At 33.4% G+C, this 20,379-nt stretch overlaps 4 protein-coding genes across 5 annotated transcripts; 3 read left to right on the forward strand and 1 right to left on the reverse strand.

Annotated features, from left to right (window-relative positions):
- The first annotated feature begins 325 nt into the window (after positions 1 to 325).
- On the forward strand, positions 326 to 10,393 carry Pu (GTP cyclohydrolase punch). Of its 2 annotated transcripts, none has more exons than XM_088030288.1 (4): positions 326 to 521; positions 5,650 to 5,859; positions 9,463 to 9,745; positions 9,798 to 10,393. In XM_088030288.1, the coding sequence occupies exons 1-4, from the start codon at positions 440 to 442 to the stop codon at positions 9,925 to 9,927; spliced, it is 705 nt and encodes a 234-aa protein (XP_087886414.1). In that variant the 5' UTR covers positions 326 to 439; the 3' UTR covers positions 9,928 to 10,393. The 2 variants fall into 2 exon arrangements, with proteins under 2 accessions (XP_087886414.1, XP_087886413.1); XM_088030287.1 differs by lacking the exon at positions 326 to 521 and adding an exon at positions 5,010 to 5,459.
- Positions 10,394 to 10,689: 296 nt separating this feature from the next.
- Positions 10,690 to 12,231, forward strand: mRpL38 (mitochondrial ribosomal protein L38). The gene is made up of 5 exons (XM_088029369.1): positions 10,690 to 10,919; positions 10,970 to 11,125; positions 11,174 to 11,498; positions 11,551 to 11,843; positions 11,891 to 12,231. The coding sequence occupies exons 1-5, from the start codon at positions 10,781 to 10,783 to the stop codon at positions 12,181 to 12,183; spliced, it is 1,206 nt and encodes a 401-aa protein (XP_087885495.1). The 5' UTR covers positions 10,690 to 10,780; the 3' UTR covers positions 12,184 to 12,231.
- Positions 12,232 to 12,863: 632 nt separating this feature from the next.
- Positions 12,864 to 14,517, forward strand: LOC148178962 (uncharacterized). Its single transcript, XM_088050570.1, has 2 exons — positions 12,864 to 13,177; positions 13,892 to 14,517. Exons 1-2 carry the CDS (start codon positions 13,172 to 13,174, stop codon positions 14,360 to 14,362), a joined length of 477 nt encoding a protein of 158 aa, XP_087906696.1. The 5' UTR covers positions 12,864 to 13,171; the 3' UTR covers positions 14,363 to 14,517.
- On the reverse strand, positions 14,505 to 20,137 carry RecQ4 (RecQ4 helicase). The gene is made up of 6 exons (XM_088050555.1): positions 19,589 to 20,137; positions 17,468 to 19,541; positions 17,036 to 17,419; positions 16,279 to 16,988; positions 15,767 to 16,229; positions 14,505 to 15,130 (listed from the first exon to the last, which is right to left on the reverse strand). The coding sequence occupies exons 1-6, from the start codon at positions 19,697 to 19,699 to the stop codon at positions 14,586 to 14,588; spliced, it is 4,287 nt and encodes a 1,428-aa protein (XP_087906681.1). The 5' UTR covers positions 19,700 to 20,137; the 3' UTR covers positions 14,505 to 14,585.
- Positions 20,138 to 20,379: the final 242 nt, after the last annotated feature.

The following is a 20,379-nucleotide window of genomic DNA, read 5'->3' on the forward strand; positions in this document are numbered from 1 at the left end:
TAAAAATTCCTGAATAGGACACAGGGTAATTGCGATTTTTTTTGATTTGTTTTCTTATAGAATTGTTCATGTGATAAGTTCCGTAAATTTCGTGATCCGGTAAAAAACGGCTGACGTTATTACAAATAAAATTGCTCCATCCAAAATCGGTGCAATTTGAGAGGATCCGTTCTATATTCCACTGTACTAAATTAAATAAAAAATACCAAGCGAGAGAGCTATACGTAAAAAGCAAGGATAATTGTAAGAAATTAGAAAAGGGAGGAGTTAATCAATGCCGTGACGTCACCATTAGAATGAAATATAACACACAAGATCATGTAAACTCTTGACAGTTGTTTTGTTCCCCACTGTGGACTAGAGTGTACCAAAATCATTTTCTTTTTTTGTCGGGAACGCGTGTTCGATTTTTTCAAATTTTGTGTATTTTTAAAGAAAAATGAAGGAACTGGCGATTACAACTAACGGCAACGGCATCACTCCAGAAACTCAAATTGGTTGTCCTTGCAAAAACAAAAATGGTAAGTATGAAAAAAATTAACCCTGACCCATTTTTGTGAATGCTAAAGTTATTTAAGGTTATTCAACCTGACGTGCTCATTACCCTTATTAACATAAAAATATTCTTAAAACAACATGTGACTGTTGACAACTATTTAACTTTTTTATTAACTAATCGCGTGTTTTCGCACGTGCTTACGTACATTCTACAAATGTAGGGTTTAATGGAGAATTTCGTTGCAAATTAATGCTACCACTACTTTACGATGGAATTTTTTGCTGTTTTATTAATATTAATTGCTGGGAATCAATTTTACCGGTTATTATTATTAATCAATAATCATCAATGTTTGCTATTCAAATACGAAAAGACGTAAACACATTATAATTAACACAGATTTTTAATGAATATTTCATTTGAAACGCATATTTTTTCTGGAACTGACCAAAAAACCACCCCTTATTCTTATTTAAGTTAATTTGTATTTGCGAAAGTGTGAAAAAAATACAAGGTTACGTCAATAATTATTTGTAACTTTTGTATTATGCAATTTTTGAAAATTTTACAGAAATAGATAAATCAGGGTTCAAAATGTTTTATTTTACTGCTAGTGGAAAAAAATGTTTCGAAATAACATGTTTACTTTTCCTTGTAGAAAATAATACGAATCATACAAAATTGATTTATACCATATTTGGTCAATTGCGTACAATTGCTTGTAATTGATCGTAAAACAATTACATCACAACGTATAATTAGAAACTTTGCACAAAAATTACGAAAGACAGTGCTTTGGTTCATCCGCAAAACTCTAAGCCCTTATTATGCTGTAACTTTTGTCTTTTCTATTTCATAGAAAAATTAAACTTTGTCATAGGGGTACATGAGCGTTGACATAAATGAGACAATTACACAATTCAGGTTTTTTCATACAATTTGTTTGGTTATTTCATGGTCTCTTAAATCCGTTTTTAGATAATTTATTAAACGTTTATATTAAATTTTGCCATGGACTTTTTAGTGTTCTCTTTCTCTACTTTTCTGTCTAATTTTAATCAACCGATCTTGAACTTTTGTAAGGATAATTGAAAAATAATTGTATTAATGCAGTAACGAAAGCAAAAAATTCGAAATGCCGCAGGTACAGAGCAAGTTTTTATACTGCGGTTTGTTTACAATTTATTTACATAATATTATTAGTTTGGTTTGCCAAAAATTGTACATTTTTCTTAAATTTAATCCAGTTTTATCGACATCTAATAAAAATATTTAAATTTTAATTCTAATTTAGAAGGTAGATATGAAATTATAAAATAGCTTCAAAGCTTTAGGTACTAATATATTTTTTGTTTCAAAATAATAACGTCTTTATTGGTGCAAGTTCTCTTCGTGATTTTTCTTCTTATCTGAAATATTTTGTCGTTGATTTCCATCCACATTCATGAACACTTATATTCTTCTTTTTTTTTCCTATTATTTTCTTTGAATGACGCAGTAGCGATATTTGACATCCCATTTTCTTATCTTGAAGTCTCTTATTCCATTTTCTTTTTCTACAATTTCTCTAGTGTATTTTTTGTCCTTTGGAGACTCATACGATTTTCTTTCCGAACCTTCTCGGAAAGTTGTTCCAATTCGAACAGCTTTTTCAGAATTGAGAAACGTGTGTTCCTGCTTGACTTCTTGATTATCCTAAGCCTAACGTGTTTGCCAGGTATTCTAAATTTTCTCATATCCTTTCTTCAAAGCATTCCAAAGACCAAAAATAACAAATTCTAGCTTATATTTTTTTCACTACATCTTTGCCTTCGATAAGAAACGCACATTTGGAAAAGTACGTTGACTTTTTTAGCACTGGGATTATCATTGCTTCATCCCACGTACCATTTGCTATTTTTTCTTCTTTATTTCTACCAATAGCACCTAAAATTCTCGTGCTATGTATTTTATCATTTCGTTTGTGATATAGTCCTCGTTTAAAATTTTTAGATATTTCTTCTAATTCTTCCATTTTTTTTGTCCCCTCTTGGCGTTATTCTTGACGTTATTACGAAATTCTTGGTAATGTCTTTCTAATAAAAGAAATCAATCTAGTGGTTTTTCACGAAAGTCCAATTACTTTTTCTACTTATGCAGTTCAGTGTTAAAAAAGTACACTTAGATTTCTCAGACACGTATTATACTGTAAAGTCCCACTGGTCCGTCGTAGAATGCATTATTTATTACTAAGGATACCAGTTCCTTCCACATTATTATGGTTTTGCAGCTCGTCCTCGAAACTTGTGCCTTTGATCACCAACAGGCAATTTCCTGCAAACCGCATGTACATGACATTTCTCTCGCTTCTTTTAATTTGATCACCTTAATCGTTTATAAAATAAACTGTATTCCAACAAACTCTTATAACCGGATGCTCTTGGTGAAAAAAATGCGGAAACCAGAACGGGGTGTGTAGCACCTCCACCTCACATAAATGGTACTCATTAGAGAAAGGACAATTTTGCAACAACTTACAGAAAAAAGACAGCAGTAATAATAATTTAAGTTAATCCATGTACAGATCACGGATTATTGGTCAATGTACGGTTGTTAACTCTTACAAACCAGTTCGTTAAGTGAGATTTTGGTTTTCCAGCTGACGTCACAACGACACGTTTTACGTCATCAAAATTAAGAAAAATTAGAACGGTTTTTATGCAGTATGGTAGTTTGGAAAATACGACTTTCCCTAATTGGAGTTTAACCATGATAATGAAGCGTGGGTTCCTAGAAGTTAATATCATCAAAACTGTGGTTAATACAGATTACGTTTCCATTAACGAGTTTCGTTTCAAGGTGAAAATATTGAAAACTGGGCTAAATGACAATTCGCGAAATGTTTAGAATTGTTACGTGGTACATTATTTATTATTATTGAACCGGCATCTCCAAATGTATTTACTTTATCGCCATTTTTCATAATATTACTTTTACTTCTTGCACAATGCACTTAAGGGAAATACCCATTTGATTTGTAAACCATACATAATTGATGTTATTTTTTCCATTCTAGACATCTTGCATCTAGAAGGGCTATCCAATCATTTTTAATCACAATTAGTTATTTAGAAATACCTTGCAATTAAATGGCCTTGACTTAATCTACTTTAATTAAAAAATTACAATCACTACAACAGAACTTTATTTTCCGCGTATGCAAAACATGATGATGTAAATTTCCGATTGAAATCAACAGTCCTTTGAGATTACAAAGCAGCTGTAGTTATAATAAAGTAAATACTATTCGGTGGATTATTATAGGATAAATATCTAAAAAAACGCACACTAATTAGAAACACCGATCAAAATTATTTAATCAGTTTATTTGGGTTCATGCACCTAATATTTACGTCTGGTACAATTCCACAATAAAAAGTGGATAAATATTGTATGACCAATGAACCTGGACAAGTTTGTGCGGTCTGTAAAATTTAGCGCACCTAATTAAAGATATGTATTTTGATAGCTCAGCTAATATCGATCAACTTTTTACTGATTCGCCAAAAGAAGAAAAATATATTATTCATTATAAGAATTGTGGCGATTAGGGTTCTTTTATTTGTCAAAACAATAATTATCTGCGATCTCACAAATATTTACGATTATTTAGAATGTCTGGAAATTATTTTGTTAATTTAAAAATTATTTCGTTTTGTCACAAACAAACACGTCTAAATTCACAAGTTGTGGGGCTAATTTACCCAATGGCTAAAAAATTAGACCAGTTTATAAATTATCCAAGGCTAATCTAGATAATTTTTAAAAATAGTCAACAGTATTTTTTTCATCACGAAGGTCGGCGAGATTTATGTACTTTTGCAAAAATTGGTCCATAAAACAATTTAAGAAATATTGTCACTAGCGAAGTTTATTAAGCACATAAATAGTGTACCAAGAATTAAAAAAATATATTGCTTAGGTACTCTTTTTCGTAAACTAATTTTGATTTTTCTGACAATAAACTGAATACTGCAATTGTAGCATTTTATTAGTAAGAATTGGAAGAAAGATTTTTCTTTAAAAAATACAAATTTTTTTATCAATAGGTACTGTGATAGTTTTAGTTTTAATTTTAGTTTCCATTTTAAAGGGAATCAAAGGATTCCAACAGGTTACCAGTTTTCGTATTTTTATTTAATCTCTTCGTTGCAACGCCAAAGTGGGCGAAACTTAATCAGAAAAATATCTAAATTCCGTTTTTGCTTCTTGAAAATGTTGTTTAGGGCTCTTCAAAGAAAATCATATTTACTGTTCATAGAAACAAGTTTATCACATCGATCATAAAAAAGTGCACTGCTCAGGAAGTCAAAAAGGTCGACCGCTTTAGATTACCCGACTTTTGGATAATTTTACGGTCCACCGACGGTCGTTTTTTCTAATCGATAAACGATTAATTTATCTAATGTTAATACATTTCATCAGGGGTCAAGCGAAAAATCCCGATAACATTAAAATAACAAATTGACCAATTCGCGTCTATTTGTGAAAGCAGTTGGATCTGATTTTTCCACGGCTGTACCTAGAAATCGAACGTATTCTTAACATCATAACAATTTAGTGTTCCGTTGCTGAGAGTTCTTTTATCGTCATATCGCTATTAATTTTACGAAAATCCCACTTGACGCCGGCTTTGATATAAAACCAACATTCCCACCGAAAGCTGGCAGTTCGCTTTCGACAAGGTGAGAAGCGTGTTGTTGGTAACGACGGGTGAATGTACACGTGATATCTATAGTTGGATTAAACAAGAAGAATTTTTCACATAAAACAATGACAACTAATGGGGAATGTCGCGCCAATGGCATTAAGAAATCGAAACCTAGACCTATTCTCTCGCGAAGTTGTTCAGAGAATTACGAAATCAATGACGTCGAGGTGCCTGGAACTCCAAAAACTCCGCGAACGTCGACAACTCCAGGTAACAAAAATGACTCTTTGCGTTAGTTTCTATACATAATTAGAAAGCAATTGATTTTTAATGTGACATTGATGATTTTATCAAGGTGATTACTATTGAGAGGAAGTTTCATTTGAAGGTTTTAATGTTTATTAATGCTAGTTGCGATCAATTTTGATCAAGATATATTTATATTTTGTTCTATTTTAAGGTCATGAAAAGTGCACGTTTCATCACGATTTAGAATTGGATCATAACCCTCCGACTAGAGAAGCAATGCTTCCTGAAATGTCCAGGTCCTACAGGCTACTTCTGGAATCTTTGGGAGAGAACCCCGACAGACCCGGACTCCTGAAAACGCCAGAGAGAGCCGCTAAGGCCATGTTGTTTTTCACGAAAGGATACGACCAAAGCCTTGAAGGTAAGCATTGTTTAAGGCAAATCAAAAGATGTCAATTGTCGATATTTTTTTACTTCCGAAGAAATTGTTCAAAATTCCTTTTACTCCATGGGGAGAATTTAAATTGAGTTCAAGAAACTTAAATACAGCATACGCGGTATTTTAAAATTCAAGAAATTTGCACATATTTCAGTCCAAAATTTTCCAAAAACTACATACTTGAAACTTTACAAAAACTGTACTTTTTGGTCTAAGCAATTTAAATCTTTCAGCTACATATTACTTATGATAGTCGGGCTTAAGTTAGATGCATAATTTAAACAAGCCTAAAAATTTTTTTCTTTTATGAAAATTGTAAATCTGTATTGTGAAATTAGAAAAAAAATTCCAATTCCTACTAATGAAATGTTCATTTTCTATAATAAAACTCATTATTAAAACAATACTTTAATAAAAAAAAATGAATTAAATGATACAGCAACACTTGACTCGCACTGTTATTGACATGGCGAATAAAGAAATAAAACTACCACTACCGTTAAAATTTTCGTTGCTAAGGATGGCTTGTTTGTAAAGTACGTGACACTTCATGCAAATTCTGCAATTTGCGGATTTAGAGTCTGAAAGTTTGTTTGAAATGATGAATAACCAAAAAAGCATCCCTCAATATGTTCTAAACGCCGCAATATGTTTTAAAATTCATTCAAATGTGTGATACATGAACAATGAACAAATTTTATCCACCCAAAAATTATTTTTTCGTGGATAAAATTCGTCTTTATTCCCTTTACACCGTAAGCAGCTATACTTTCCAATTGCAAAGCGCAGTGCCATCAAATTCATTAGAAATCAATACCTAATAATTACAATTAAGTAGTTAAAAATCAATATTTTGTGAACTTATGTGAATTCATATCAAGTCCTTAAGCTTTTTTAATAAACTATTGTTGAATAATCAGTACAACTGAACAGAACATGTAATTCGCTGTTTTTTGTGCTGTCAAAACACTCCCATGTATCTCATTTTTGATCAAACAATGACTATATGACTATATCAAACAATGACTAAACAATATTTGTCTTTTTTATGACTAATTTAGCGAAAAATGCCATCCGTTGAGTCATTTAAACTTTAGATTAGATATTACAAAAATGGTAAAAATCAAATTGATGTTTTGGAATGTAAATCGACCTAATCAATAAAACAATAAAACATGCAACCTTGCATACTACATTCTCGCCTGTCCGTTCAATATCCATTATACCCATAACCATTCTGGTTTTGACATCGACTGGGTAGTAAGTGGCACTCTTCATCAAACAGCAAAATTTCATTTTAATTTTCACATTCTAGCCACTCATTAAAAATCCGATATAATGCGCTCATTAAATCCCAAGTATCCACATTTCATCACAATCGCCAAGAAGATTAACTTTCCATTAGCTACTTTATGATTATGTCGATAATAGAACACACTGTATGTTGTAGCAGAAGGAGCGTGTCGTCTCCATGGCTACAGTATTCAATCTGCCATCATCATGGCACAATCACGAATCTCATTGTTCTTTACTCACTTGTTCTGAGAAAACGGATCATAGCTCACCAAGGGAAATCATCTCTATATAATTGTTCAGTTTCCGCTCAATTTCCGTCTCGTTGACATGTCTTTATGATAGTCCTCGGAGGCTCATCTTGTAAATGAAATCATTCGCAAATCAATAAAAAATGATTTGTAAGCTCGAAAGTTTCCTAAGATGATCACCTAGACATCTATTAGACAACCTTCAGACATGTTCATATGCAATTCATTGAGTCCTCAATTAGTTTCAAAAGATAAAATTCTCGTAATATCCTTGCATATATTCAACGGAAACTGAATTATCGAAAGGACCTCGACGTTTTAGCGAACGATGTAACTTAGTTACCTGTTGAATGAATTTCAACGGAGATGAAGGACGATCATTGAATGAAACCTATATAAAGACGGTAATTTCCTGAAGTGCCAATTAGTATCTGCCAATTAGGCTTTCAACAGAGCTTTTCATTCACTGGCACGAGTAACAATCGCCTCTCTTTTCTCCGTTTCGTGTAATTTAAACCTATAATTAGACAAATTATCCGAGCTCCGATACTTCATCCTTGCCTCGAAAAATCACATAATACGAGTGAAAATTTTATTTTAGCGGACAATTCTCGGAGTAAGTGGAAAATTCTAAAGGGCTTTGGTCAAAGTAGGCAATGGCTCGAGAACCTCTGCTTCCGCAGCTTAAAAGCTCAAACGCGTTTCTATGGCGTTTAAATCTTCACCGTCGTTTCTACTGAGCGGCAAATTTTTTCTGTGTATTTTTTTCGACAATATTTTAATCTGTCTGGTTGTACAAATCCCCTGCAATATGTTTCGGCAAATTCCGTTTAATCTGTGGTCGAATTACTTACTAATTTTAGGACATATTTGCACACTTTTATCAATAGCAATAATTAATAAGTTAATAACAGACTGTTTTTAGAGAGCGATTGTTGACCCGAAAAAGTTGTGATATTCTAATGCGTTTTTTATCTGTGCATGGTTGCGTGGTAGTTTGACAAGTTCTACTTGGATACAACGAAACATTAGAAATCCAAGAATGAAAAAATTGGAATAAGTGGATCAAGAGATACCAAAGTACAATAGCAGTTTAGCTACAGATTTTATAAATAATAGTTTGTTACTACATATACATACTCTCCTATAAACTTAGTCTGAAATGTACGAATTTCATACAAAATTTTATATTCGATCGTCTTAAAATTATGGTTTATTTCGTTTTACCTAAATATAATTAATCAGCTAATTGCAATATCGTTACATACTCGTAATTTGAGACAAAATATTTATGTAAGAATGGTTATTGATCAATAAAAAAACAATTTAAAATGTAGTTCTTTGAAAATTGAAAGTAATTTAGTTTGAAAAAGTGCAAAAGGATGCTCATTTCATTTTTATAACCTTAAGAAGGTCAATCAGTATTACGAATTATCGAATTAATTTTTACCAAACGTTTTTTGTTTATCGCTATCTGCTATTCCATGTAAATACATTCTATAAAAAAATGCGTTTCAGCAACAAACAATATGAAGCCTTTCAAACACTTTTCCAAGTTCTTATTTTACCTTTTCAAGTTTCATTCGGCTCTCTCCAGTTTCATTCACAATTAAATAAATGGGGGTGGGTTTTTAAACGTGAAATCTCTACCACAACGAATCAGTTGAAAATAAAAATAAAATGTATAAAATGATTTTATTTTTAGCAAAGTCTTTACCTCAAAATAAGATTTTTATCAGCACACCAACTTACTTAAATATTTATAAAATTCCGCATCTTGCGCACTGTGCAACAGATCCGCCTAATTCTCCCCTTCACTGCATTAAATTACAACCAAGTCGCGCCATTTGAAATTCTTAAACGCAATTTATCTTCTCCAAAGCAATTTTTTCAAGAGCTCATAAAAAATCTCTCATGTGTGGTTTTATCGCACTAAACTTATTCGAGAAGGTAATTTATCATCTCGTGTGCTCTACACGGATTTGGTTTTAGTGGCAACAATAGGAAAGTGCACCATTTCAAACAGAATTAATTGTTACAGAGGTCTTGAATAATGCAATTTTCGATGAGGATCACGACGAGATGGTAGTAGTAAAAGACATCGAAATGTTCTCGATGTGTGAGCATCATCTGGTTCCATTTTACGGAAAAGTTTCGATTGGATATCTTCCGTGTGGGAAAATTCTCGGACTAAGTAAATTGGCTCGAATTGTGGAAATTTATTCGAGAAGGCTTCAAGTTCAAGAAAGATTGACTAAACAGATTGCTGTTGCTGTGACTAAAGCCGTGCAACCTGCTGGAGTAGCCGTGGTGGTCGAGGGAGTGTAAGTTAAAATGAGATTCATGTCTTATTTGATATTGATAAAATTTTTACAGGCACATGTGTATGGTGATGCGTGGAGTCCAAAAAATCAATAGCAAGACGGTTACATCCACCATGTTGGGAGTTTTTAGAGATGACCCCAAGACTAGAGAAGAATTTCTTAACTTGGTACACTCCAAGTAAACCAATAAAAGACGAACTATTTATTAAGGACTACGCATAAAAAGAGATAGATTTAAGTTTTACGTACTTATCAAAGTATAGAGTTAAGAGCAAATAGAGGACCATTGAAAGACCAATTTTGACAATACACACGGAATGTGTGTTAACTATATTTTTTAAATGTTTATTTTTATGTATTTGCTGTGATATACTAAATTAATATATTATTGGATATATACATTGCGAACGCATACAGAATGCAGGGTTACAATATAATTTATAAATAATTTAAAATGCTTTTTATAAAATGTTATACAGAAATTTCTAATTGTTGTTACAGTATTCCTAACTGGAAATATTTAAAGATCTGCTTGCTATATTTATTGACAATCAATACAGGATTTTACGCCTATAAATGTTCTACATATATATTTAAAATGTATTTATGTAAGTGTGAAATGTTACAGAAATAAAGGTGTGCAAAGTACTCCTTTCTGTTTTGTGATTTTATTTATTTTTACAAGTTAAAAAATGTAAGTAGTGTTTGGAAAATAGTTACGTGCAGAACGAGTTCAACGAAAATAAAAAACATAAAATATAAAAAAACATTATACCAAACAAGCCAGCAGCATGGTAATATTAAAATTTTCAATATTATTGACAATATTACAAATTTATATGTAATATCTATAAACATTGCCCCATTTTATTACATAAATTTCTTTGGTTCCCTCTGTATATTAAAAATTGACGCACATAAATTAGCGCACTCTATCCACAAACTTAATAACGTTGTGAGTCGGTATGTCAGAAAACTTCCCACTCATTTTCTCAACATAACCTCATCCTCATTCTACTTCAATTTTAACCCGAAATGGCATGTACATTTTGGAAGTTATCCACGAATATAAATTCGAAAACTACCCCCACATTAGTAAATATAGTCAGATATGGACACCATCTTCGAGGGAAACCCCCCGGAGTGGCTCGTTCTCTGCAGCAAAGACTGGAAGGTCTGTTCAAAGTTGCTCCATTTTTGGTGTCTTTAAAATTGTTCCTTTAGAAATGAACTACAGGGATCCCAATCTGCATTTCCGAGTAGACATTGGTTTACCTCCGCCGGTATTTTCACGGAAGAAACAGCTTGAAGAAAGACTGAGTGTAATAAAAGCCCAAAGGCAAAATCCAGAGCTAGAAAAAATTGCAAGGAACAAGAAATGTGACTTTTTCTGACATTAATTACGTAAAATTAGCAATGTGTTTTCAGTGTTGATCAATTTAGAAGAAGTTAATGAGGAATGGCTGAAAACATCTGCTTTTTATCATATAAAACAAATAGCTGATCATTATGGAGTATTTGAGCATTTGTTTGGAGATGCATATTTTTTACCTACTGTACCATTAAATGTTGCATTTCAAAATGATGGAGTAAAGCACCCTGTTTATTTTGGCAACACTATTAAACCAGTAGAGGGAACTCAAAAACCTGAAGTTTCATTTAATTGTGATAAAGATACATTGTGGACTCTAATTTTAACTAATCCTGATGGTCATTTAACACAAGAAGATAAGGAGTATGTTCACTGGTTTGTGTAAGTATTAGTTTGGTTTAAAATACGTCTTTCAATTATGACAATGTTTTAGTGGTAATATACCCAATAACAAAATAGATCAAGGAGAAACTATAATTGATTATTTACAACCATTTCCACCTAAAGGTACAGGATATCATCGCCATATATTCGTTTTATACAAACAAGAAAAAAAAATTGACTTTTCTGATCTAAAAAAATTAAACAGTGTAAAATTAGAAGACAGAACATTTTCGACTTTGGATTTCTACAGACCAAGACAAGACGATTTAACACCTGGTGGCCTAGCATTTTTTCAATCTGACTGGGATTCAAGTTTAACAAAATTTTATCACGATACATTGAGTAAGATCAAATTTTCCAAGTACTCGGATTTTATTCCTGTATTTTAGACATGAAAGAACCCATTTTTGAGTATGATTTCCCGCCTCCATACATAAGACCTCAGGAATGGTTCCCCAGAAAGAGACCATTCAACTTATACCTTGATAAATACAGGGATTCTAAACAAATTAATAAAGAATTCTTGGAAAGGAAGTTGAAGAATGTTCACCCATTCAAGGCGCCACCACCACCATTGCCTTATCCCAATGCAGTTTACTTTGAAGGCTATATGCCACAATGGTTGAAGTTGGAAAAAACGAAGAGTCGGATGAAGTGGGGAAGAATTAATGACATTGAGTAAAGAACTTGTAAATAAGCATGAAAACTATAAATAAAGTGTCTAAAAATTTTTTTTGTCATGAGGGATCCGCGCAAAAAAAAAGCGAAATTGGGAACAATGGAGTTATGCAACAGTTATTTGGTATTTATAATTTATATGGTAAATGCAGGATATAAAAACTTGGATAACTTAAGTCTACCATAATTGTTTGTGCGGGCCTTGACATCGTTTTTTAAACTGGCAAAAATTACTGTGCAGTGGAATCTCGATTATCGGGGGTGATGGAAGGGAAGGGTTAATCGAGGTTCCACTGTCTTTTCTATTAACTCTAAAATAAAATGACTACAAAAGATTACACTACACCATTTCATGTCATATTAGTCTAAGTGCCTTGAACATAAATATGTACTTGTTTTACAACAATTCTATTCGATTTAGTTTAAAATTTAGAAAAAGTCGTTTCATATAAATTAAAACTTTCTTTAAGCCCTTTTTACTTTTAAAATTAATAATAATTTAGAATACCAGTAGGAAAACTACCCCGACATAATCCACAAATTTTTGTCCGCCTATATTCTCAAAACACTTAAAATGAATATGATAAGAAATTTCTAAGAATTAGTGTGAATTGATCCGATAAACGTATCTTGGTGTTATCAATTTACATTTTAATATTTTTGTTAAATCTGCTCCCACTGAAACGACTTCATCAAATAGTCGTCACCTGATAACTGCTGATTTTTAAACAATGTCTGTGTAAATAGTAGATTCCAGCGCCGAACAAACTCATAAAGCAATGACGTGTATCTACAATTATACATACAAGTTGTAGTCTTCCTCGCGTAACCCAATAATTATTTTGTTTTACCTTGCCCGCTGGCATGCCATTAAAAATTACAGTGATGTGAAATAACAAGTTTAGATGTAACAATACATCGAGTTTTAAGAGTGTGTACAAGATATTTGTGCATCAGTTGTTAGTACTGGATTACATTTCATCAGTGGTAAAATGACGGTAAGTTGAAATTTGTAAGTACTTCATTTCGATTTGGTTCCTGAAAAACTAACATTCTCCCATTCTTTTCACCATGTAATGCGCATAATGTTTGCAATTTGCAAGTATTAAGTAATTAATGCAGTGTTAGTCCTTTCATTTTCCTCAAAGTCGCAGTTGATGGCGCCCGAGGTATACCTTATCGCTATTAAAGATATAACATCCTCGATGGAAATATCCCACTTAACCTTGAGCATTTTGTGAGAATATAAATTTAAGTAAATTTTCACTTTGGTGCATGTACTTGACCCTAGGTCTCAACGACCCAGGTGGAATTTCCGTCCTTTATGTTATATGCCATGAAAGTATTGAAGCCTTTAAAAACTAGGTACACATTTTATAAATTTCTAGGCCAAATTTAATAAATTTAATACATTGCTAAAGTTATAAATAAAATACTTAGTTATATACTTAATGGTCTCGTTTAATTTATAACACATAACAGCTGCTGACAAAATTCCGATAAAAATTACAAGGTGAAAGTTTCTTGACCTAAACCTTAAACAATATTTTGAAATATTCGAAGATTAAAATAAATCCACATCAACAATGAGTGATTAATGCGGACTTCAAAATATTACGCAATATTAGGCTGTATAAAAACTTGAATTTTATACGCACATTATTCCTCAGAACAATCCCAATCAATAATTCTTTGTTTTTTTTTTTTTTCAGAATTTCAAGCAAGATGACGAGACTGGCGAGCACATCACTAGACTAAACTCAGAAACTGGAGAAATAGAATTTATAGTGCCTTCAATACCCCCTACAAAATCAAAAACTTTCAAAGTACCCGCTTCGTTCATGAAAACAAAAAAAATTGAAGATATAATCAAAGATGAATATTCTTCTACGTTTACAACAGCCCTATTGTTTTTATTACCCACAAGTATAATTTTTTATCCAATTATCGGTGTGGCCATTGTAATGATAGAAACAATCATCCACGTGTGGGCCCATAAAAAAAATAGCCGCATGAAGAACAAAAATATTTACTATCAAAGTCCTTTACACATTATCTGCAAAGAATTCTGTGGTGCTTGCAAAGAAGAGGAGTCAAAAATAAAGATCAGTAAGTTCCTAGAAAAGAGAGACGATAAAATTAGAAAATATGGCCTTGATTACGTGAAGAGGATTGTTATGTAAGATTGTAAACAGCGTTAAGATTTTACTTGTTTGGTTACAAACAATAAGTTTAAATCTCTGCTGGATATTGTTATTATAAAGATTAATATAGGGAAAGGAAAAAAGTTATGAATTTGTAATAAATATAATTATAATAAAAACCACCTTATAAAACATTTGCCTTCATTACCAGCCAGCATATACAGACATAATAAATAAAATTAAACGAAATTTACATCACATCTTATTTAAAATTCAAAATTTCTCTAGTGGCAAGTTTACATATTGTATGAAAATCAACATTAATGTGACACCTCCAGTATTTACATCTTCCCCAAATCACAGCCGGATAATTCGGACTCATGATACCATGAAAGATTCTAGCTATTGCTCTTCCGGTAAAATTATTGTCCCTATAGGTGTTAATGAGCCCACGGATATTATTGACTACTTGTTCTTCGTCAATCAGTTTATTCTCTGTTAGTGTGATCCCGTCTAATGGATTCGGAGACTCAAAATACACTCTAATTTTACTTTTTAACTTATTACTACTTTCAGTGGGTTCTTGAGACAAACACGATTTATACGAAGTAGCAGCAACTTCTACAAGTGTTTGATGCACCGCACGTAACTGTAACAGAGACGTTTTTTCTTGATTGACCACATGGTCGTACAAACTATCTAAAGCTTCATCCAACTGATCGTCATCCAAGTTGCCGGGAGCTAGAAGTCGAAATCCGAGATTTGAAAAGCTCACGTTTAGCATTGAACGCTTTGGCTGGCCGTTGACTGAAATTTGAATTATTCATATTTAATTATTCCGCAATTATTCAAATACCGCGTAGAACTGTAGTTTGAGATTTTTGCTGGAAAATTAATTATACTTCATAGAACGAAGTGACATACAATTACATTAACGTTCATTTTTTTGTTAAACACTTTATTGTGTTTTTACGTTAAACAGCTTTTTTTTAGTTCACACAAGTAAACATGACACGAAGGTGTGGTAGCAGTATCACGTGTCAATGTCACAAAAATACGCACGTTTTTCTAATTGGTTTTACTTTCTTTTAATAGTAGAAAATAGATTTTACAGTCGTTGCACCATACACCACATTTTCCCCAAAAACCAAGCTGAGCAACTTTTCTGCATCCAAAGCTGTCAGTTTGCTGCTCAATAATCCGTTCTGCATACATTCACTTCTTACTGAACGATTTTTCTTGCATTTTGTTTTTAATAGAAGTTATATTTAGGCAATGATTTTACATATTTGAACGCTAATAATCAAATTGTTCTGAACAGGCCCATGTAGTAATTAATTAAATTAAGACATCGTTTGCCGTGATAATTTTTTTCTCCCGCTTAAATATCAAAACATCTGCTTTTTGAGGATTAAACTGCCGCTCAAAAATTCAATCACTTACCTGAGGTCCACTCCAAATTCTTCAACTTATGTTTGCAAATTCCGCTGTCCCATCCAATCGCGGCAGCTATATCCACAACGGCAAACTCAACAACGTTCTGCTGGTTCTCCTCTTTGTCTTTCTGCAGGGCCAAAGCCATGGCTAGCGGAGGACATTCTTTCGCAGCTTTTCTTATCTGAATCGGCCCGCCATAAGAAATGATTTTACATACGGTATAAGCCGGACTTAATAGTTGAATATAATTTTTCTCGTGTAATTCTAAATAGCAAAGGAGCGTGGATATGTTTTCCTCCGGAATGTCCAACTCCCTTACAGTCTTTTCAATTGAAAACGCTACTTCGTGTTTAGGGCAAATCTCCTTGCACGAGCATGGCAAAAATATTTTTTGTAGAAGCTTCCTGATTACGTGACGATCGATAGAGTTGGCATAAATGTGACGTCTTAATTCATTCTCATCATTACCCTACAAAGGAGTTGGTTATGCGTTTTATTTTTGAATGTCGTCTACTCACTTTTGCGTCTAAGAAAAGATGACAATGCGCAGGTAGACCGTCTCTGCCCGCACGCCCGATCTCTTGAACGTAGCTCTCAAAATTTTTGGGCATGTTGTAATGAAGCACAGCACGAATATCAGATTTATTTATACCCATACCAAAAGCCACTGTTGCTACAACAATTCGCAGTTCTCCAGACATGAACGCCTTCTGAATTGTCCTTCTTTTGCTAGCTGCTAACCCGGCATGATAAGCTTCAGCTTGTACGTTCACACGTTTTCGTTTTTTGTTGGTAGCAGGTGCTTCTTGATATTGTAAACTAGTCCGCAAAAATTTCGTAACACGATTGCATTCTTCTCTTCGCGTGCAATAAATGATGACACTCTTACAATCGACAAATCTTTGCGATGAAAGAAGAGCAAGAAGAGCTTGATCTCTTTGATAATCCTTAGAAACTGAGAGTTGAAGGTTATCGGGTAAAGGAACGTCGCTAATTATTCCAGCTCTACCGTCTGGAATTTGTAAATGATTGATTATACTGTCACTGGTCGATCGAGTGGCCGTAGCTGTTAAACCCAACACGACTTTAACACCCATGCGCTCTCTTAAGACTCTGCAGATCATAAGATAACTTGGACGGAAGTTGTGAGACCACTGGGAAACACAGTGAGCTTCGTCAATGCACGCGAATGCAATGGGAGGGAGTTTTCGAAGCAAAGAGCCAAATCCTACAATAAATGCTAGATAAAAAATAAAACGATAATTCTAATTTTACCTGACTGTTTTTCTCCAGCAACGACAGCCTCTGGAGAAACTAATAAAATATTCAACAGACCAGACGAGATCGCTTCTAACACTTTCTGTCTCTGAACTTTCGTCTGATTGGTATGTAAACAGGCAGCTTTGAGAAACAAAGGAATTCCGGTTACTTGGTCTTCCATTAAAGACACAAGAGGAGAGATGATAAGTGCAATGCACGGATCTCTTTTAGTGTATAAAAAAGCTGGTAATTGGTAACATAAACTTTTACCGGAACCAGTACTCAACGTGACCAACGTTGATTTACCAGATAAGATTCTCATGATTGCTTCTTCTTGACCAGGTCTGAACGCCGAGTGACCAAATTTCTTTAAAGCGTCAAATACTTCGTGTGGAGTTTCTAAAAAAAGGTAATTAAAAATTAGAGACTTATAAGTGGGAAACTTACTTATGAGAGAGCCATCTTCGTTAGTTTTATAATATGAATCCACAGAAGTTACTTGGTCCATGTAAACCTGTAGGTCTAATTTAGCCACGTCTTTCTCTAGTTTTAAAGTCTCGGCAAGCATAAAGTCAGTTTCACCGTCATCAAATATATCGTCATCTGAATTATCTAAATTTTCGGATTCTACTCCGGATTCTGTTGATTTTCCTATATGTCTGTTAGATTTTCTTATCGAAAACGCACTTTCTTGAGCCATTTTAGACGCTTCTTCTAGAGTGGGGAACGGACAAGGTTCTTCATCTACTTGCAAAGGCAATAATTTATCTCCATTTGTTTTAGTACAGTTTTGCGCAAAATGCCCAGTATTTCCACAATTAAAACAAGTCAGCATCCCACCATCACACCCGCCCATGTCCATATCCGGTCCTGCCAGAGCCTTCTTTTTGTTCTTCCATTGCTGCTTCTTATATTTACTAAAATTCATGTTTTTCTTTCCTCTACAATAGATCTTCTTTTTAAGATTTATCGTGATAAAATTCTCATTCAAACTGCCTGATTCAATTTTCTTTTCCAACTTTTCCTTTTGTTGTTGACGCTTAGTTTTTACTTCAACTACAGTTTCACTATTCTCCTCGTTTTTATCTTTGGTATTACTTTCAATCGTAATCAGTTTTTTGAGATTTTTAAAACGGGGCGTCGAAACTCTGGGTCGAATTGAATATTCTAGTTCATAAGGTACGTCGGTTTCTTCAGGTTCATTGTTTTCTTTCTGTTGTATAACTTTCTTTGTCTTTGATTTTTTTGATTTGGGAGGAGCTGGGACATCTTCGCTACTTTCAGCAATTCCCTCAAATTTATTTTTTGGTTGCTCAAGCATAAATTCTGGATCTTTATCATCGTTGTCAGAATGAAAGGGATCTTCATCTTCACTGTGAGATTCCACTAGTGACTTGCGGTTTTTGGTGGTTCTATTAGACACTCTTGGAGGTTTATCTTCCTCGTTGATTGTTTTTAGGGCTCCATTTTTCTTTTTTCTACTTTTCGCAACGGTCTTCGTTTTAGTCTTTTTGGATTTAGTGACGATTTCTTTTTTAAACTCAAACGAATTTTCAGCTGTTGATTGTATCAAAACTTCACTTTTTTCTTTATCCTTTATTGTGTCTAGAATGACGTTGTTTTTTTCTTTTACTATAATTGTTTTAGTCTCAGCTTCAAAGGAACTGACCTCAACATTTTGATTCTGAGGTTCAGAATGTTGTGGTCTAAGTATTTCTACATCAATTTTAGCTTTCTTGGCTGGATGTCCCAAATTAACAGAATTTTCTTCTTCAGAATTATCAATTATATCGTCACTGTCATAATTCAAATGCATATCAGTGTCTTGGTAGTCGTCTGAGGGCACAAATTTTGCACTTTTGTCAAAGACAACCCCTGAACTCACTCCAACCCTTTCAAGCCAACCTGAGTCAACAGTTCTTAAAGGTTTGTGTTTATTTTCTAAGACACTTTGTACTATATTTGTGGACTGAGCAGAAATTCTTTCAGTGGCACTCACAATTTTAACGTTACTTTTAGCAAATAGTCCTTCAAACGATAAGTGTTGCTCTTCATCTTCTATAAGTGATTGACTTGATTGTGATGTAAACTTCTCACTGAATGTCTGACTGGACTGAGATAGATTAGCAAAAAAGGACTGGCTTGGTTGAGAACTATCAAAGCTAGTTTCACTTTTCTTTTGTGAAAACGACCGAGATTTTCGTAAGTATCGTTTAGATAACTTTGAACTTGAAAATAATTTTTTAGTAACTGAAGAATTTAAATCTGTTTTAAGGTCATCCACTGGTTTAACTTTTTTGTCCAAATGTAAACCCCAAACATCGTCATTGGGTTGTTCTTTAGCTTCTGTATTATCCACCTCAGGTTTGTCTTGTGCAGGTTTAGCCGAATTTTCGGTATTTTCATCATCTGAGTAAAAACCATCAACATCTTTAAAACTCTGTTCTAGGGCTGCTGTTTTGAGGTGGTAATATTCCCGATAGGCTGCACGTACTTTCCTGTCCGCTTCGCGAATATCCAGCTATAGAATTATAAATTAACTTAGTAATTCAAGTAAGTGAGACGTACCTTTGAAGGTACGCGACCATGTGCCTTCTTGAAATTGTGTTCCCACAGCTTGATAGTGTATTTGCATTTGTCGTATGTACTCTTTAATTCGGGATGCTCCAGTAAATCCATGTTTGATTAATTCCACACACAGCACCATTTATGTTTTGCAACAATATTTGTTATACACAACACTCCATGTTACTTTAACCCTTTGACAGATAAAATCGCGCGGTTTTACAGCAATTTAACCACCACAAACGACCGAAAAATCCCTGCTTGGAAGTTTGAAATTCAAGTTTTAAAGGCTTGTAATTGGCAAATTTAACATTTTGAATTGATATTTTAAGAATGACTGAACTGTTGCTGAGCTTTAAATGTGAGATTTCTATACATTGTACTTTATTTTTTCAGTTGCACGCAATGTAGAGTGGAATCTGAAATTCTAAACTTGTGACATCTGACAGCTTTCAAAATTTGAGGTTATCTCAAAATAAACTTTTAACAATTAAATGTATTCTTTCGTGAAATGTAGGAAGTGCAGAAATGTAATATTTTCTGAGGAAGAATGTAAATCCTTATTTCTGAACGCCCATAGCGAGAAATTAGAAGGTGACAATGAAAGTATCTGCAGTGTGGAAAACGTAATTTTTTTAAACGAAGACTACGTGCCGCAATGGATTAAAGATAGAATTGAATTGGACAACTGGGCCAAAGGTAGAATAAACTGCATGCAGTGTGATTCAAGAATAGGTGCTTTTAATTTTATCTCAGGACAACAGTGTAGTTGCTCCAATTGTGTTTTGCCATTT

The sequence above is a fragment of the Gnatocerus cornutus genome, chromosome 2 (assembly GCF_029298725.1).
Source record: "Gnatocerus cornutus isolate USDA-ARS CGAHR chromosome 2, icGnaCorn1.1, whole genome shotgun sequence".
In the NCBI taxonomy this organism is placed as follows: Eukaryota; Metazoa; Arthropoda; class Insecta; order Coleoptera; family Tenebrionidae; genus Gnatocerus; species Gnatocerus cornutus.

What these genes read in the sequence shown, in the direction of transcription:
- Pu (XM_088030287.1), top strand. Translation starts at nt 5,312, where the DNA reads ATGACAACTAATGGGGAATGTCGCGCCAATGGCATTAAGAAATCGAAA. An exon ending in ATACGACCAAAGCCTTGAAG is followed by an intron (nt 5,860 to 9,462) that starts GTAAGCATTGTT and finishes TAATTGTTACAG; the next exon opens with AGGTCTTGAATAATGCAATT. An exon ending in GCCGTGGTGGTCGAGGGAGT is followed by an intron (nt 9,746 to 9,797) that starts GTAAGTTAAAAT and finishes AAATTTTTACAG; the next exon opens with GCACATGTGTATGGTGATGC.
- mRpL38 (XM_088029369.1), top strand. Translation starts at nt 10,781, where the DNA reads ATGGCATGTACATTTTGGAAGTTATCCACGAATATAAATTCGAAAACT. An exon ending in AATTGCAAGGAACAAGAAAT is followed by an intron (nt 11,126 to 11,173) that starts GTGACTTTTTCT and finishes ATGTGTTTTCAG; the next exon opens with TGTTGATCAATTTAGAAGAA. An exon ending in GAGTATGTTCACTGGTTTGT is followed by an intron (nt 11,499 to 11,550) that starts GTAAGTATTAGT and finishes ACAATGTTTTAG; the next exon opens with TGGTAATATACCCAATAACA.
- RecQ4 (XM_088050555.1), bottom strand. Translation starts at nt 19,699, where the DNA reads ATGGATTTACTGGAGCATCCCGAATTAAAGAGTACATACGACAAATGC. An exon ending in CGAAGATGGCTCTCTCATAA is followed by an intron (nt 17,420 to 17,467) that starts GTAAGTTTCCCA and finishes ACCTTTTTTTAG; the next exon opens with AAACTCCACACGAAGTATTT. An exon ending in ATCTTTTCTTAGACGCAAAA is followed by an intron (nt 16,230 to 16,278) that starts GTGAGTAGACGA and finishes ACTCCTTTGTAG; the next exon opens with GGTAATGATGAGAATGAATT.